Source organism: Agelaius tricolor, unplaced genomic scaffold (assembly GCF_023055355.1).
Source record: "Agelaius tricolor isolate 1412-34295 unplaced genomic scaffold, bAgeTri1.0.p SCAF_19, whole genome shotgun sequence".
Classification (NCBI taxonomy): domain Eukaryota; kingdom Metazoa; phylum Chordata; class Aves; order Passeriformes; family Icteridae; genus Agelaius; species Agelaius tricolor.
This window is the reverse complement of record NW_027269279.1, coordinates 15,973,076-15,989,912: the sequence shown is the minus strand read 5'-3', so window position 1 is coordinate 15,989,912 and position 16,837 is coordinate 15,973,076. Positions and strand designations below refer to the sequence as shown.

General features: G+C 56.6%; 1 protein-coding gene across 1 annotated transcript in view; it reads right to left on the bottom strand.

Annotated features, from left to right (window-relative positions):
* Window positions 1-16,392, bottom strand: part of NTN3 (netrin 3) — a 31,792-nt gene extending 15,400 nt beyond the window's left edge. The window contains exons 1-3 of the mRNA XM_071444577.1: window positions 16,265-16,392; window positions 6,507-7,505; window positions 45-233 (exon numbers count right to left, since the gene is read on the bottom strand). Coding sequence (XP_071300678.1) covers window positions 45-233; window positions 6,507-7,476 — 1,159 coding nt within the window. The 5' untranslated portion in view covers window positions 7,477-7,505; window positions 16,265-16,392. The remainder of the gene's footprint in view (window positions 1-44; window positions 234-6,506; window positions 7,506-16,264) is intronic.
* Between the last annotated feature and the right edge of the window lie 445 nt (window positions 16,393-16,837).

Below are 16,837 nucleotides of genomic sequence, written 5' to 3'. Positions count from 1 at the left end.
AGAGATCCTGTCACTCATGTGCCCCCAGGGAGCCCCCAGCTTACCCTTGCAGGCTTTGCGGTCGGTGATGGCCTTGCTGAGGTCGCGGTAGAAGCCCTCCTTGCAGTAGTGGCAGTGCCTGCCCGCCGTGTTGTGCCGGCAGTTGAGGCACACGCCGCCGCTCTTGCGCCCCGACAGCTTGAACAGCTCCATGTTGAAGCGGCAGCGCCGCGCGTGCAGGTTGCAGTTGCAGGCTGTGAGGGAAGGGGAGATGGTGAGATTCAGGACCCTCTGGTGGGCTAGAGCTGCCCTGGTGTCCCCCACTGCAGGGGGGGTTGTGCTGGCACTGGGATGGACACAGCACAGCACAGCACAGCTTGTCCCAGCGTGCCATCCAGATATGCAGCACCCACCACCCTGTGGGGCCGGTGCCATGAGGTCAGAGCAGAGGAGGAAGGACATGTGTAGGAACTGGCACCACTCATCTGAAGGGAAGCAAGTGTGGGATGGAGGGCTGCAGCTAGGAGGTTTGGTAGTGCCATCTGAGCACTTGCAGCCCCATGGTCCCCTCTGCCCCTTCCCTGGCAGCTACTCTGGTGACAGAGCCCACCCGGCCTTCCAGCAGGACCACCCACCTCATGCCAGGCTGTGTGACAGCCCTCCCCTGCAACCGAGCCCCCAGCTCTTTATATTTATGGCTCTATCTTGTGTGCATGAGCCACACACACAGAGAAACCCCCACAGCAGCCCCTGTGTACTCACATCCCTGTGTGTGCATGCACAAACATGCACGAGCACACGTGCACACAAATATACCCACAAACACATGTGCACGCAGACATGCGCCAAAAGCCCCCAAAGATGTACACGTGCCCACAGGCAGGCACACACAGATGTGCACAGAAACATCTGCACACTCTTACATGTGCATGCAGAAATTAGCCCCGGGAAGCACACAGCCCTCCTGGCCAGTTCCATGTGTGTGAGATAAAAAGGCAAAGCACTGCCTATTCCAACTTAACACTCTTGCAAAAAGATAATGGGAACAAGATTTCCTTCGGCAAAACGTGGCGCCCTGCTCCCCCAGCCCCGGCCCCCTCCCTGTGCTGGTAAATTGAGGTTGGGTGAGAGCTTTTCCAGGCGTACTGTGAAATTCATTAACGTGTCGGCCCAGATTTAACTGCCTGGCCTGGCCTGTGTGAAGTTGCCTCCCCGCAGCCAGCGGAGCTTCACCCGCACAGATCAAACAGCGCCTGGCCTGCCCTGGCTCTCTGGCCACGGGCACGCTGCAGGGAGAAAAAGCAAGCCCCAGATGTAAAAAACAGGTTTCTGGAGGCTTGAGTTGAGCAGAAGGTTAGTGCCAGCACACTCAAACCTCGGCTGCCCCCAGAGCTCCCCTGAGTTATGAGATTAGTGAGAAATCACATGGCAGGCATCAAAATAACACCCAGTGCGGCTGCAGTGCTTGTTCCTTTGAGCTATTTTCTTTTTCCCTGGTGACAGTGGAAAATAGGGATTTTTAAGGCAAATTCTGGGTTGTGGTGTGTGGAGGGAAAGCAGCAAATACTGCCCAAGGCCCCAGGTTGCATAGGACGCTGTTGAAGTGGGGATGTTGACATTCAAACAGGCTTTGCCAGGGCTGGAAGAGACACAGTGAAGTACCCTGATAGCCAGGGTGCCCTTGCAGGCTCCAGATAATGGGACAGGGACAAGACAAGGTGGTTTTTGCTACAGAACTGTGGCAAAGGAGCAGTTTTTGGGAGGAGACGAGCCTTGTTTTCCCCTTGCAGCACTGAAAGGCAAGTGGGGTCATCCCAAAAGGCAGTTCTGTGTCCCTCTTGGAATGCCCCCAGCATCCTCTGGGGAAGGAGAAAGGCTGGCAGCCCAGAGGGGAGGTGATGGGCAGTGGAGGAGAACTCTTGGGTAAATGATTTGCTGCCCTCGGTGCAGGTCTCTCTCTGCCTCCAGTTTAATTGGTGACAGAGTAACTGGTGGGGCCTTCTCCTGGCATCATTGACCCTGGCATATCCTGATATACCCCAGAACATTTCCCTCAGAACATGCTGCAGACCCTCTGATCATCCCAGGAGCTGGGTTTGGGGAAGAAGCCTCCCCTAGTAGCCCAGCATTATTCCCTCTCCTTCAGGAAGTGGTGCTGCCCACTCTGGGCTGGTGTCGGCAGCTGCCAAGCCGGGATTCCAGAGCCAACAGGGGAACCTGCTGGGCTTGGCCACCCCGGGTGGGTGGCTGTCCCCACTCAGGGACAGGGTCACATCAGCACGTATGGCAATCCCCTCACGCCCTGGCGCAGCCATCCAGAGCTAATCGGGGCAGACAGGTCTCCCCTTACCCAGCTAAATACTCTCACTGTTCCTCAGTACTGAGGCAGTTGTAAGCTCTGTCTGTCTCCCGTTAATCACTAATTAAAGGCTTGAATGTTCCCTGCTGTTTGGGGTATTAATAAGAATTTAATTGCACAGTTTGGGGCTAATTACCTGGTAGCTCGCTTCCGCCCTTGTACAGTATGCCCAATTAAACAATCATATGATCAATTAAACAATCACAAGATCTAATAATTTGCAATAATAGACTAATTAAACGTTGACACCTTGCAATGGAGCAATCTTTTGTCTCCCTTTTGATGATGTTTGAACCCCTTCCCAGGCCCTGGCCACCCTAAAACCTCTCCTCCTCCTCCAGGGTCCTAGAATGACAGCATGAGGGGCTTTGGGACAGAGACCCTGGCAGGGGACAGGCAGCACCATGCACCGAGGCACACGTGGGGCAGGCAGTGGAGCCCGCAGGGCAGGAGCAAGGCTCACCGCCCCTACAAGTTCCCTGGGAATAATTAGGGAAGGCAGCCGGATCAGCGAAACCCTAGACCCGCTGCTGCTGCCAACCCGCAGCGGATTTGAGCTACGCCCCTGCTTTGGCTGGAGGAGAGCCTGGCTGGGACACAGGGCAGGATGAGGCTGCACCTCTCGGTTCCATGGCAGCCGAGACCAGAACAGCCCCTTTCCTCTCATCCACACTGTCCCTCCGTCCTGGGGAAGGTGTTGGGGGAGAAGGGCTCACTCCACTCCTGCCAGGAAGCAGCAGCAGAAGCAGGAGAAGCCCCCACGGGGCTGCGTGGGACGAGGCCGAGGCACTGCAGCCCCATCCCGGGAGAAGCAGGAGTCAGGATGGTCAGACAAGTGTAAATCTCCTCTGCCGGGCTGGCTGCCTTCCCTGCACTCCAGATCCAGATCTGCTGTGACTCGGACGGGGGTGGGTATCCAGACAGGGATGGCAGGGCCATGCTGTCCACTTGCCCACCTCCCAGAGCCAATCGCCCTCCCCCTGCGATCCCCAGGAAAGGAGCGTGGCTGGTGCTGCTTGCTGGGAACTCACTCGTTTCCAGCACGTCTACTGGGGAGCAGGTGCAGAGAACCCTGTCAGGGGAACTCCCAGTGGGAGGGAAAATGTACAGGAAGGGGCACAGGGCACAAGGGAATTACATGTGATCCTCCAAATCCACCACCGCTCCCGCGATTGGTGTTTTCAGGCACCGACATCCCGGGTGGAACACCACATCCCCCCGCGAGCAGACTGCGAGGTTTTCCCAGGAGAGCGCCACCCCTTCCCCGCCGAGGCCCCGGATCAAAGCGAGCCCCGGGCATTATCCTGGTGCTCCGGAGAGTGCTCCTGCCGCGGCGGCCACAAAGGGAACAAGGGCTCCCGCATCACCAGCGAGTGCATCAATTACTTCCAGTGACTGCCTCGTGCTAATCCGCTTCCCCTCCTTCCCCGGGCCGGGTGTTTGGGGGCCGGGCTGCCCCCAGCAGCTCGTGGGCGCAGGCTGAAACCGGCAGCAGTGGAGGCGTGAGTCTGCAAAGATAAAGATGGGGGGTCCCCAGGATTCTGGTAATCCTGCTCCTGCTAGCCCCTCTGCCGGGATTATCCTTTACACAGCCTCTCCCAGGCTAAAAGCTGGGGGATACATTGGTGGGGACACGTCCCTCTTCCCTGCCCTGGACACACAGAGCATCCCAGTACTGGCAGGGCAAGCTCCCTGCGGGACATGCAACCCCTGGGCTGTGTCAGGAGAGCCTCCCGTGCCTGCGGGCCGATGATCTCCAGCCACCAGGCAGGGGCCGTGCGTTCTGCGGCACAAAGCTGGCACGGTGCCCTCTTGCCAAGCCAGCAGCTTGGCAAATCCACTGTCACTGTCCTGGCTGCGACAGCCCCTAACCTCCCTGCTTGCCAAACTCATGCTGACCCCCTCAACACTGCAGCACAGCGATGTCCCCACGAACCCACAGCCACCCCACGGCCGCCGTGCTGGGGCTGTGCCCTGTGCCCGCGCCCAGACCTCAGGCAGTTCTTGCCTGTGTCGCCTGCGCGTTTCCCAGAGGCACAAATTCTACTGAAACAACAAATGTTTGTCCTCACCTCCAGCTGAATGGACGCATGTCCCAGCATCGTGCCATGCTGTAGGACATCAGTTTGGCCCCGTGCTGGAGCAGGCAGAGATTCCCATGCACTGGACTGAGAAACACCCCCATGCAGAGTGCTGGGGAGCACAGAGCCAAGAGCTGACAGATCCTAACGTGACCTGAAGCTGTACCAGCCCCATGGATCCATTCTCATCCCCGTTCAGGGCGCTGCGATCGCCCACCCTGCCCCTGGGCTGTCACTGAGCTGCCAAGCCCCTGCGTCCACCCACTCTCCCCCTCTTCCTCCCCCCTCCCCAGCCACGTCTGACATCCACCACCCGAGCCAGCATCAGCGCTGTCTGACCACAGGACAGAGTCCGAAACCCCACAGCCCCCAGGCTGAGCAAAGGGAACTTCCCGGGCAGCCTCTCCTTTTAATTGGTGCTAATTGCTGCGTCTGTTCGTGCTGGCTGGGGAGATGTCATTGTTGAAAGGCACAGAGGGGAAGGCTCGGGAAGCTAATCCAGCTTTCAGCCGCTAAGCCCTTCGAAGGCGGGTGATGGAGAAGCTCTTTCAGGTCCCTTCAGAGAGGGCACAAAGCCCGAGAGAGGGAAAGGAAAAAGAAGGGGAGCGAATCAACAGGAAAAAACTACTTTCACACGCGGCTCGGGGAAGGGTCTTTGTGTGCGGGGCTGTCGGGAGGGTTGAAGGGATGGCGCTGCGGCCCGGCCTCCTCTTCCCTCTCTCGTTTATCTTTTCAGCTTCATCTGCCAAAAGGGTGACGCAGCTGGGGGCTGGATGCTCAGAGCAAGGGACCCTCACCCCGCCCTGGATGAGATGGACAGAAAACCTGCAGATGCTACTCAAAAATGAGCCTCTTCTGGTTTAACCCCTTTTGTGCCAGCAGAGCCACCTCCGCAGCTATCGTGCTGCTTTACTGGAGGATGTGGCAGTGAGGCAGCTGCAGAGTGGGGGGCACAACGGAGCAGCCAGTGGGGTGAGGTCCTCCTTGTGTCCTGGGGGTTTTCCACGGGCTCACACACCTGCTGAAGGCCTCCCCTGCCTGACCTGCAGCAACCCTGGCAGGGTGCCAAGTGAAGGGTTTTTTCTGAGCTCCAAAACTCATCTTTCTGAAACAAGTGGAAAAACACAAGGGCTGACACATTCCCACAGGGCATGAGGTGGCTTAAAGCATCAGCTCCAGCACTTGCTTTGAATCCACTGCCTTTTTAGCCATTCTTAGAAGAAATCTGCTGTAACATGTGTATATTGAAGTGGACAGCTGGGTTCTCAACAAGACATCGATCACAAATACTAACAAGTCCTTCTGACCTCTGGCACATCCACTGAGCCTTTCAGAGGCTGATTAATGGTACAGCTCTCCCTTGTCTCCATCTTCCCGCCACCCCCTGAGACCTGGGCTCCTGTCCAGGAGGAGCAAAAGGCTGTTCCTCCCTCTCCCAGACATTCACAGGGCTCTGGCATTCCCCAGCTCCATCCCAAAGCAGGACAAAAAGCAAAATTCTCCACCAAAATCCCATAAAGATTCATGAGCAGGAGACCCAACTAATACCCGTTTGATGTTTTGGAAATGTTTCATTTTATGACAGTATTTTTAACTTAGGCAAACCTTTGCAAGGACAGACAAGCTAGAACCACCACACAGACTGAACATGAAGGATGAAATTTCAAACTGGGAACCTCAACCTCTGCCAGCCTTTTCTTCTTGCTCCCTGTCCTCAAGCACATCTCACAGGGAACTGCTGTGATTGCCCCTCCAGCCCATGGACAGCTAGTTTGCTGCCCAAGGGAAAAAATCCCAGAGGGGCATCCCACACTGAGGTCTGCCGACTGGCTGGAAGACACCAGTGATTTTTGGGAGGGTTTTGGTGCTTTGACTCATAGTGGAATCACTGCATCTCTTACAGGACAACTGCAGCAGAGACAAGATAGATGGCTGAGCCTTTCCCCATCTTCCAGCACAGGGGATGCTCCCCAGCATCTCTGGACAAGCACACTCCATTGATTTGGCTCAGAACCTATCACTTCCTACCCTGATGACCTGTTTTAGCATTTCAGCCCCAGAAAACAAAAACATTTAAAATGCCTTACCCAGACACTCGTTGGCCTCACGGGCACTAGCGCGCTGCCAGGGCCGGTCGTAGTGGAAAGGCTTGCAGCGGTCGCACTCGGGTCCCTCTGTGTTGTGCTTGCAGTCGCACACCAGCTTCTGCTCCTTGTCCTTCACGCAGCGTGCTGCGTGCCCGTTGCACTTGCAGCGCCCGCCGACCTGCAGCTCCCCCACCGCATAGTAGTAGGGCGTGGAGCCCGTGGCCCCCTCCTCCTCGCCGGCGTCCCGGCTGCTGCCCAGGTCACGGAAGAGATGCGGGCGGCTGAAGACCACGCGGATGTCGGTGGCCGTCACCCAGTCCTGGAGCACGGGGCTGCTGTCGAAGTCCTGGGCTGAGGGTCGCCCGTCGAGGGTGCTGAAGGCAATGAGCCCCCCGGTGAGCGGGTAGAGGTCGGTGAGGCCATCAGTGCACAGGGCCTCTTGCTCGTTCTGCTTGGTGACCGTGGCTTTGCTGGGCTTGCCGTAGATCTTACGGCACTGGGAGGAGTAGTACTGGTAGGGCACCCAGGTCTTGCCGTAGTCCATGGACTTGAGGATGGCGGTGGACTCAGGCCGGGGTGAGCAGAACTGGAGGCTGACGTACACCACCTCAAACTTCTTGCCGAGGGAGAGGGTGAGGGTGACGTTCTGGGGTGAGTGGTGAAGGGTTTCCGAGCGCCAGCAGGTCATGTTGGAGGCGGTGTTGAGGTCAGTCAGGTAGGCGGGCGGGTGGGCTCGGCGCGGGTCCGAGGCGTTGCAGTGCCGTGTCGGGGGCCTCCCGCATGTGCTGGAAGCTTGAACCTCCTTCCCAAAGGCAGCGTTGACAAATTCAGGGATGCAGCGTCGAGGAGCGCCGCTCTCATCATAGCAAGGGTCTGGGGGGGTCTGCTGGGCCACGAAGGGGTTCACTGTCTGGGACAGGCCCAACATGGCAGTGGTGAGGAGCAGGCGCAGGAGCTGCAGGACCTCCATCCTTCTGGGGAGAGGGAAGTGGCTCCTCCCTGAAGGAAGAGGAACAAGAGCGTGTGGTACCAGCAGTGTCATGGCCACAGCACCACCTGTATTGGGAGGGCTGGTAAGGGATGGAAAACTCCCCCATGTCTGGTCTGTCACTTGTACCCATCTTCCCACCCCGTATCCACTGATGCAGTATCCTGGGAGCAGGGCAGGAAGACAATTACTTCATGTTGCCTTATCCACACCAATCCCTCACTGTTCATCAGCAGGACTGAAATACCATGGAAATGGGAAAAGGGCCTGAGCTTTGGGTGCAAAGGGTTGAAATTGGGGTACAGCCCTTCCCTGGCCTCTTAGAAACTGTCCTGTGGTGACAGGAATGTTCCTGTCTGCCAGCAGCCCTGGGTGTCACACAGTTCAGAGACTCTGTTACTGCATGGCTGACAAGGGCTGGTGACGGGGAAGAGTTAGGGGAGATCTTTCAGATGCAACAGGAGCTGCAAATCCCAAGTTAGCCACCTGTGGCACAAAATAGCTCCAGACAGAGCAGGAGAAACAGACAGCAGCAAAAACACTTTGAAGGCACATTGTGCAAGAGGCAGGAGCTCATTGGGATGAACACCTGGAGCTCCTGAACACACTACTACTTTCTTTGCTGGCTATGGGCACAGTGGCTTCTCCAAGCCAGGGGCTGGATCTTCTCCATATTCCTCTGCCACATTACCCAGCAGCAAAGGAAGTAATTCTGGCCTCACCCCCAAGAAACCCAGGTCTGGGTCTGGTATGTTTGTTGACTCGGAGAAAGGCCAGGACCAAATGCAGAACCTAGCTGGGCTCCTCTCTCAGCAGCTGCAGCACAGGGACAGGGAGCTTAGTGGCTCCCTGAGTTATTGGCTTGAAGACTAGAAGAGCTCTGGAGGTCACATTCCCTCCTGCTGGCTCTGAATGCATGAAGGACCTTCCACACAATGCAGATTGGCCATGTCCTGCTCTTGCCATGGCAGACCCCTGAGCCTCCTGGATGGGGGGGTGGCATCAGCCCTGCCATGCCATGGGTTGTGCTGTGCCAAAGCCAAGTCCTCCAGCCTCAACCAGCCCAGTGCCATGACCAGGCAGGAGGAGGGGGTCCCTCGATCATCCCCTCTCCCACTAGTAAATCTTTACAGGATGACTTGTGGTTCTCTCTGGGGAACGCAGCTCTGCATGACCTAGCTCAGTATCCCCAGCTCCAGCCTCCACCTACAGCCCCAGTGCCACTCCTGCCTGTCCAGTTGCCCACTCTGGCCAAAGGAGGCTCCAAGGAAGAGCCCATTTCAATGATGCAGGACCTTTTTTTGGTTTGTTATTCCATTTTGCAAAGAAAAAGGAGCCATGACTGTGGAAGAAAACAGCCTCTCCAGGCTGCCAAACCACTAATGAGAGGAAGTTCCTCCCTGCCCAGCCACGGTCAGCCCAGCAGCCACTGCCTGTGCCTACCAAGGGAGCAATGGGGACAGGTATCTCAGCCCATCCTGGGATATCTTCCCCAAGACAAAACCTGCCCCTGCCACTTCCGTGCTGTTTCCTCATTGCTTAATCCTCTGCTGATGGAAAAAGAGATGTGAAAAATTGGCAGCTCCCTTGGTGGTCCCTGCATCACCTCAGCAGCACAGTTCCAGCTTTACTACAATGCTGCAGAGGACATGTTTTTGGGGACATGCCAGCCCATGGCTTGGTGACTTGGCTGCCAGTAAGACAAAGGATACTGTCCCTGGAGTACCCAGAGCATTGAGAACTCACAGCTTGAGGAGTGTGGCTGCAAGATTAGAGACTGCAGGGATGTAACAGTCACCACAGCAGAGGAGGTGCCATGCCATGAGCACCAGGCAGTTAGGAGCATTCCCCCATTGCAGGCAGCTACAGGGCCCTGTTGGGACTTCTGGCCCCACTGCAGGCAGCTGCCTCCTGGGCAGGAGATGAAGATATGGCTGCAGCCAGACCCCTGCATCTGCTTGTTGAGAAAAGGCTGCAGCTTGTGAAACCCCCAACACAATCCTGACAGGATGATGCCCAGCTCCTGCCTGGTGCTGAGCAGAGCATAGTGGGCACAAGGCCCTGCCAGCCCCTTGGTAGAGCCCAGCCCCTGAATTCTCACCCAGTAAAGGGGCTGCTGATGGACCCCCTCAAGGCCTGGCATGACCTGGCCATGCACGTATCTGCAGAAGCCAGCACAGCACCTTCAGCCCTGCCAGCCCTCTCCCCCTCACTGCCCCCTTCAACTGCATGTCCCACAGAGGGCACACAGTCAGGTGATGCAGCCATCACCTCCCATCCCACCACCCACAGGGCAGCACTAGCAGGGACTCAACCCTGTGGGAAAACCTCTGCACCAGGAGAAGAGCGGAGAAATCCCCAGGGGTCCTCAGCGGCTGCATCCATCCACTCCAGGGAGAATCAGGATGTATGGAACAAGGCATCTAAACCCTGCCAACAAAGAGTCTCCTCTATCTCCTCTCTGCTATGTGGCAGCAAGGTGACAGGAGTAAAGACATGCTCAAGCAAAGGTCTTTTAATTTCCTCTCTGGTGAGACACAAAGGTGTGGGGAAACCCTTGCCCAGGGGAAAGTGACAGCAGCAGCATCTCTGGTAGCCAGGGGAGAGGCCACAGGTGAAGTTGTTATGAGCACTGGAGCAGCAGGTCTAGGACCCAGGACTAGGTTATTCTGGTTTAGGCATGCACAGGGGTATGAGCATCTCTTGCTCATCCTCCCTGTCCCAGTGGGGAGCTTTGTCCCTCCTGCCAGTCTTACCAAAGCACAAGTCCCTGAGGTTCAGTGTCAAAGTTTTGGTGGCTCTGCTGCCGGGGAGCAGCCATGGGGGAGCCAGCAGTCGCTCAGCAGCACATCAGCGCTGCGGAGGCAGGGCAGGAGTGGAAATCATTATCATCTGCAGGACCACACACAGGCACGCACGCTCCGCGCTCAGCTCACCCCATTATCCCACTGAAAGAGAGCTGGGGCCAGTGGTCTCCGTGGGCCTCACCTCCGTATTGGAGAGGAGGGCAAGCTGCAATCTGCTCCCTTTCATGCATATTCAACATGACCCTGGGACTGCCGGCAAGCTGCCAGAGAGGCCTGGGAGTGGGTATTTCTCTCCCTGGTCCCCATCTGCACCACGCCCCCCCCCCTCTACTTCCCATTTTTGCTGCTCCTGGTTCAGACCAAATGGAGACACTGCTGACTAAGCAGAAAGAATTGGGATGACCCCTGGGTGCCGAATCCAGCCCAGCATGTTCCTGGAACCGGCATGAGGAGGGACATGAGCAATGGAGCCCCTTTCCCAGGGACAGCATCCTGAAGGTGTCCCCAATGAGGCTCTCGGGTGGCTGCCAGCTCCCTGCCACCAGCAGCAGCCATGGCCTGGGGGAATGCGGCGGCGGGCTCACCCTTCCCGAGGAAGCGGCTGTCCTCCAGCTCCTCCCCAGAAGCGGCTGCATTTTTGAGGTGGGCGATTTCCTCACTCCTCCACCCCGGGAATGCTAACAGCCGTGCGGCTTGGAAGGAAGTCATGCTGCCGGAGCTCTTCAGAAGTGCTTTTAAAAAAAATTAGCTTCCACATCCAACACCTCCACACCCCTTCTCTCTACAACCACACGCTTCCCAGAGCGATCAGCAGTGTTTCCCTGCCTTGTGGGAGACTTGTCAGGACACTGCTTCAGGCCACCGTGGGCTTCTTTTCCATCATCTTTGCAGAAGGCAGTGCCACCGAGGGTGATGCTGGGTGCAGATGTATGCCTAGAGCTCCAGGTCTCCCGATGCTGAGCCATGGGGTAGGTGCTTAGTCCCCAAAACAGATGGATGAGGCAAGTGTAGCAAGTGAGGCAGGGTAAGGAGAGCAAATTTCCCACAATGTGGATGCTGTTGCCTACAGCAGGCCCAGGATCGCCACCTGGCAGACTGGGGCCACAGCAACTTTGCTGAAGTAATTACAGGATTAGGTAGAACAACACAGGGCAGGGAGGGAAGCAGGTTAACCAGATTTGATCCCAGGACCTTTGCAGCACAGGAGCAGCCTTCTCTAATTAAGGTGGAGGGGAGGGCACGAGTGCTGCTCTGCTGTCGGAAGAATGTGGGCTTAGAGGGCAGGTGATGGCTAAAGCTGAGCAGCCAGCACTGCTCTGGAAAGGGATGGGAGAACCCCAAGGAATGACAGGGGAGTGGTGCTGCACTCCTGCCAGGGTCCTGTGCTGCTCCCCATGTTGATGCCCCTGCATCGATGCTGCTGCCATGCTGCAGCCCCCTGCGTTTCTCCTCCAGGTCAGGACAGCACAGTGCATGGGGTAAAGACATGGCCTCACTTGGAACTGGTTGAGATGGGAATGACTGGTCCCCATGAGGTGCGGCATCAGCCTGTGCACAGAGATAAGGTCCTGGGTGCAGCGTGGGGCAGGGATAGAGCCACCCACACGTATGAGGCAAAACACACAGAGCAAAATCCAGGATCAGGAGGCAGAGATTCCTGGGCAGGGACCAAAGGATCTGAGTACTTGAGGGGGTCCAATTACTAAGACTGATCCAGGAGGACTCCTGGTTCCTGAGCTGTGTCATCCCCAGTAAAGCCCACCAGCATCTCAGATGTCCTCTGTGAAGGAAGCCACTGGGAGGATGGGACAGGACCCAAAGTAGAAGAGAAATTATGTGCTCAGAGAAACTGAAACCAGGCACAAATGACCAGAGCATGTCCCTTAACCAGGGTGTATCTGCTGCTACAACCTGCACATTTCCACCTTGTTACAGGCTCTTTGTAACAAGGGCATCTGCACCCCCTTGCCACATGTGCTGTGGGAGCCACCCTGTGCAGTTCTGCCCCAGCCCATGAACAAGATCCATCCTGGGGGACTGCCAGGGTCCCTGGATACCCAGTCCCTCTCCATGCCAATGCCAGCTTGGAAAAGCTTAATTCCTCCAGCCAACAAACAGAATCGGGCCCAAACTCTGCTCCGGCCATGGATAAATCATTCCATGTGTTTCTGGGATATAAAAACAGAACTGAGAAGTATTTAAAGTGAAAGGAAAAACTCCATGAAGCCAAGGTACTGGTCCGGCTCAGCTTTCCAGAGGGAGGGAGTGTTCGCTGGGAGAAGCTGGAGGGATGCAGTGTGGCTGGGAATGCTTATCGCCTTCCCAGCCGCTAATGGAGCAACTGGCGCCCACTTGGGACACAGCTAATGGCACAAAGGAGATGCCTCACTTTCCTTTACAAGCTCCCTCATCCCTCCTGATATTTAAGTATCAGAAGCTTCTGAGTGCTTATGGCCCCACATCCGCAGGGCTGCCCACTCCGCGCAGCCCCTCGGGCTCAGCCCCCTGCACGCACAGCTCAGGGGGGCAATTAGACAGCAGCATCTTCCTGCAGCAGGCCCTGCAGGTGATGGATATTGCAATGCACTCTTGGCAGCTCGGAGCCAGAATTACACAAGCCATACTATACCCCGGCGGTGCCAGGAGACGCGTACAAATTACACTGCACACAGGAAACGATGGGCCAGATTCTGACCTCAGTGCTTTGGCATCAGCCCGAAGTAACTCCATTCACATCGGGCCAAACCAAGACGTAAGCAACTCCATTCAAATTTACACTGGCATACCTGTGGTCAGGATCTGGCCTGGCTTGAATTAGTTGCAGCCTGATGTTACAGAAGGCAGCAACAGAGACTAGATTTCCAAGGTTATCGAAAACAATCAAAAAATAAAAGAAAAAAGAAATCCACCATAAAACAAACAGTCCCCAGGCTACTCAGCTATGCACAGGGAGCTGTCAAATGCAGGACGCTCGGACACATCCCTGCTCACCAGTTTCAGTGACTCATAAGCCATGCTGACCACAGGAAGGAGGGACCAACGCCCAGCATAGGTGTCCTGCCAGGTCCCCCATGCCCACTCTGCTCACCACTGGCCCCTGGTGAGAGATGGTCCTGCTCTGAGCAGAGGAGATTTCAGCTTAGTATCACCCATATGATGCGAACCTGGATCCATTTTGCTGCAACGCTCCTTGCATCTCCTGGCAAGTGCAAGCTGGAGGTCTCCTCCTAAAGTTCCCAATGCAACAGCAGCTTAAGGAGACATTTGAAGCCCTTGACCTTGCAGGACAAGCAAGCACTGCCTGGATGCATTTGGACTCAATAGTCCTTGTGGGTCTCTTTCAGCTCAGGGTATTCTGTGATTTTTTTCTACCCCTTTTATTAACCTCTACTACATCTTGACCAGTTAAGTTTTTTTTACCCAACTCTAACCCCACTGCAGCCTTTCAAACCCCTTTGCACATTCCTACCACAGTGCTTGGCTCTACTGAGTGGTCTCAGCAACATCCCTCAAGGTGCAGAGGGTTTCCCAGTCGATGCAAGTTCCCAGTGGAACTCAGAGTTCCAGTCCAGAAGTCCTCATTGCTTCCACTCCTTTCCACTCCATATGAGAATAAAGTGATCTGGTTTCCATAACATCCCTCATTGCATTTTCACAACATGCCGGGCACAGATGTTGAAAATAGTCTGGATGAATATTTAAAATGGTATTCAGAAATGACAACATTTGGCCAGCCTTGAAAGATCTCTCACATTGGGCAGAGGATGGCTCACAACAACGGGCTGGAAACACACTGCACTCTGACATCTAATTTTTTTTTTACCCCCTCTGACTATTGGTACAATATTTCATGCCCCTGGTGTCCCACAGTCTGTTATTGCTTGAGTGCCAGCCAAGCCTGCAGGATTAGGAAGAAGCTGTCGTGTACGTTTTTAAACATCATGGGGCAAAGTGGAATATGGAAAATCTGTCGCGTTTCCATACCAAGCGCAAGTGTCCTGCGCAGGCTCAGGGAGGGGCTCGAAGGGGCACAAAATAATTGCTTCCTTATGGGGCAGGGCCTGACTAACCAGGGTGGGGGAACAGGAGGCAGAGGTGCTGCCTCAACACCCTCGAGGTGCTGCGCTGCTTCCTTGCTGAAGACATCTCAGCACACCCCCCAAGGCGTGCACTGATGCTCACCTTCTTCAGGGCTGGGGAAACTCCCTCTCAGAGTCACACCTCTGCCAGCAGCCAGTCAAGGTGGGACCCCCATTCCATCCAACCCAGACTGAAAACACCATTGTTCTGGTGCTCAGAGAGTGGTGGAAATGCTCCTCAGCCTGGATGCCTAGCAGCTTGCATTTCTGGTGATCATCTTACGCTCAGCTGCATCCCTAGGCCAGGCTTCTCTCTTCCACAGCCTGCAGACACACATAGCTCCTTCCCAGCCTGGCATTACACCTGCCCTCTTCTCTGCAGGGACCTACCTTTCTTCCACACACAGGTAGAAGAGGAAAGGGTGTTGGGACCCTTTCAGCCCACCCTGCTCTTGGACTGCTGGATCTCCTGTCCCCTCATCAGCCCTCTCCAAACAGGTGTCAGAGCAGCACAGCAGCTCCCTCTGTTTTGTAAATGGGATATTGCAGAAACAGAGAAAAAAGTTGCCCTCCATCCATCCAAACACCTTGGAGGCTGTTTCTAGCACATGGCCGAAGCCATATCCCTCTCCACGTGTTACAGAGAGCTCTAGCTTCTCCTGGCTCTGAGAGACAGGCAACAGCAAACTGGCCGGGGAAGAAGGCTCTGTGGCATTTCCAGCCATGCAGGATGTGCACATCCATGTCTGCACTCAGTTTTTTGTCAGCATGGCTACTGGTCCAACACAAATGGCATGGATGGAGGTGGGGATGCTCAGCCTGGCTTCCATCCCATATGTTCATGGGATGAGCTACCTGAGAGAGAACTATTCATGCCCAAGTGCTGCCTAGATGAGCGTCAAGCCAGCAGGACCCAGCACTGCCAGAGCAGCTCATGCTCCTGCCCTTCCTCACCCACCCTGCTTGGTGACACAGCAGACTGCCAAACACCACGTCCCCATCACACCAGTTAATCCTCATCCCAAGAAAGGTATTTCCACCCACCCACTCTCCAGCGGGCCAGGGAAACTGCAGGATAGCGTTTTGAGGAAATGAGGTTTCAGCAGCTCCAAGAGAGGAAAGCAAAAGCAAATGCACCAAATACAGCCCAGCTTCCCTTCCTGTGAAGCTTCTCGCTCTCACATTCACTGGCCAGAACTCTCACCCCAGGTTTGTTCAAAGGTCAGGTGCTGGGAGTGGCGAGGGTCTCACCCACTCTGGCTCCAGAACTGCAGTGGAGCAGAGCACATCCCACGGGAGCCGTTTCCAAAGGCAGCCGACCCATCCCGCAGGGGAGTCTCTCGGGGCAGCCGTGCTAGGAAGGCAGCAGCGATGGACCCCAGCCTGGGATGGTGACAAGAGCGATGCCGCCCGCCCAGGTCGCTTTGTGCCGGCGGAGCAGGGCCCGCGGTGGGAGCGGCGGGCAGGGGACCACGTGCAAGCCTCGTGCCCGGTCAGCCGGGGCTGGCACCGCAGGCTCGGCCTAGCGGGGCTCCCGCCGCTGCCCGCACCGCTGCTCACGGAGCGGGGCCGGGGCTGCGGCACTGCGAGGCTCCCTCCAGCGCCGAGAACCCCCGAGCCGGCTCTATGGGGCGGCGGCAGCAGCGAGCCGGGCCGGGCCGGGCCAGACTGCGGAGCGGCGGCGGCCGGAGCTGCCCGGGGACGAGAGCGGGGCTCGGCGGCGGGCAGGCGGCCCCGCTGCGGGGAGGTCCCGTTCTCGGCGGTGAAAGGATGGAAAGGGAAATAAAGGGAGGGTGAGTGCGGGGGGAGAAGGAGGAATAAAAGGCAACGAGGGAGGGAGCGGTGGGGAGCCCGGAGCGCCGGGAAGTTGGGAGCGCAGCTTACCGCGGCCAGGCAGGTAGCGGGGTCGGTCTGGGCGACAGGTCCTGGAGCGGCGGCGAGAGGAGCCGGGGCCGCGGCGGGGCGGACGGCGGGCAGGGGTAGCTCCTTCCCGGTGCTGGCCGCAGCACGAAGAAAGGAAAAAAAGTGAAGAAAAGGGTGTGTGGGGGGAAAAGCAATGATAACAAATTTCCAGGGAATCGTGCGTGGGGGACGAAATAAGGCGAAATAGTGGAAAGCGGGAGCGCTGCTCCCGGCGGTGCGGGCGGGTCCCAGCGCCGTGCCCGCAGCCGGCCGCGCTCCCGCCCGCTCCACCGTACCGCCCGCGGCTGCTTCGGCTGCGGGAGGGAGGGGGGAAGCGGCAGGGGTGGGCGAAAAAGGAGAGGAAGGGGAAAAGAAAAACACCCCTTAAAAAAAAAATAAAAACAAAAAGAAAAGCAAGAATTGGAGAAACTGAGCCCGACCGCCGCCTGGACGTGGAGTAAAAAGACTCCAATAAATCCCGGGTTGAAAAGAAGGGAAAAGTCACCTCCCCGAGGAAATCAGAAGCAGATTTCGAGCCATTTAATCACATGCAGG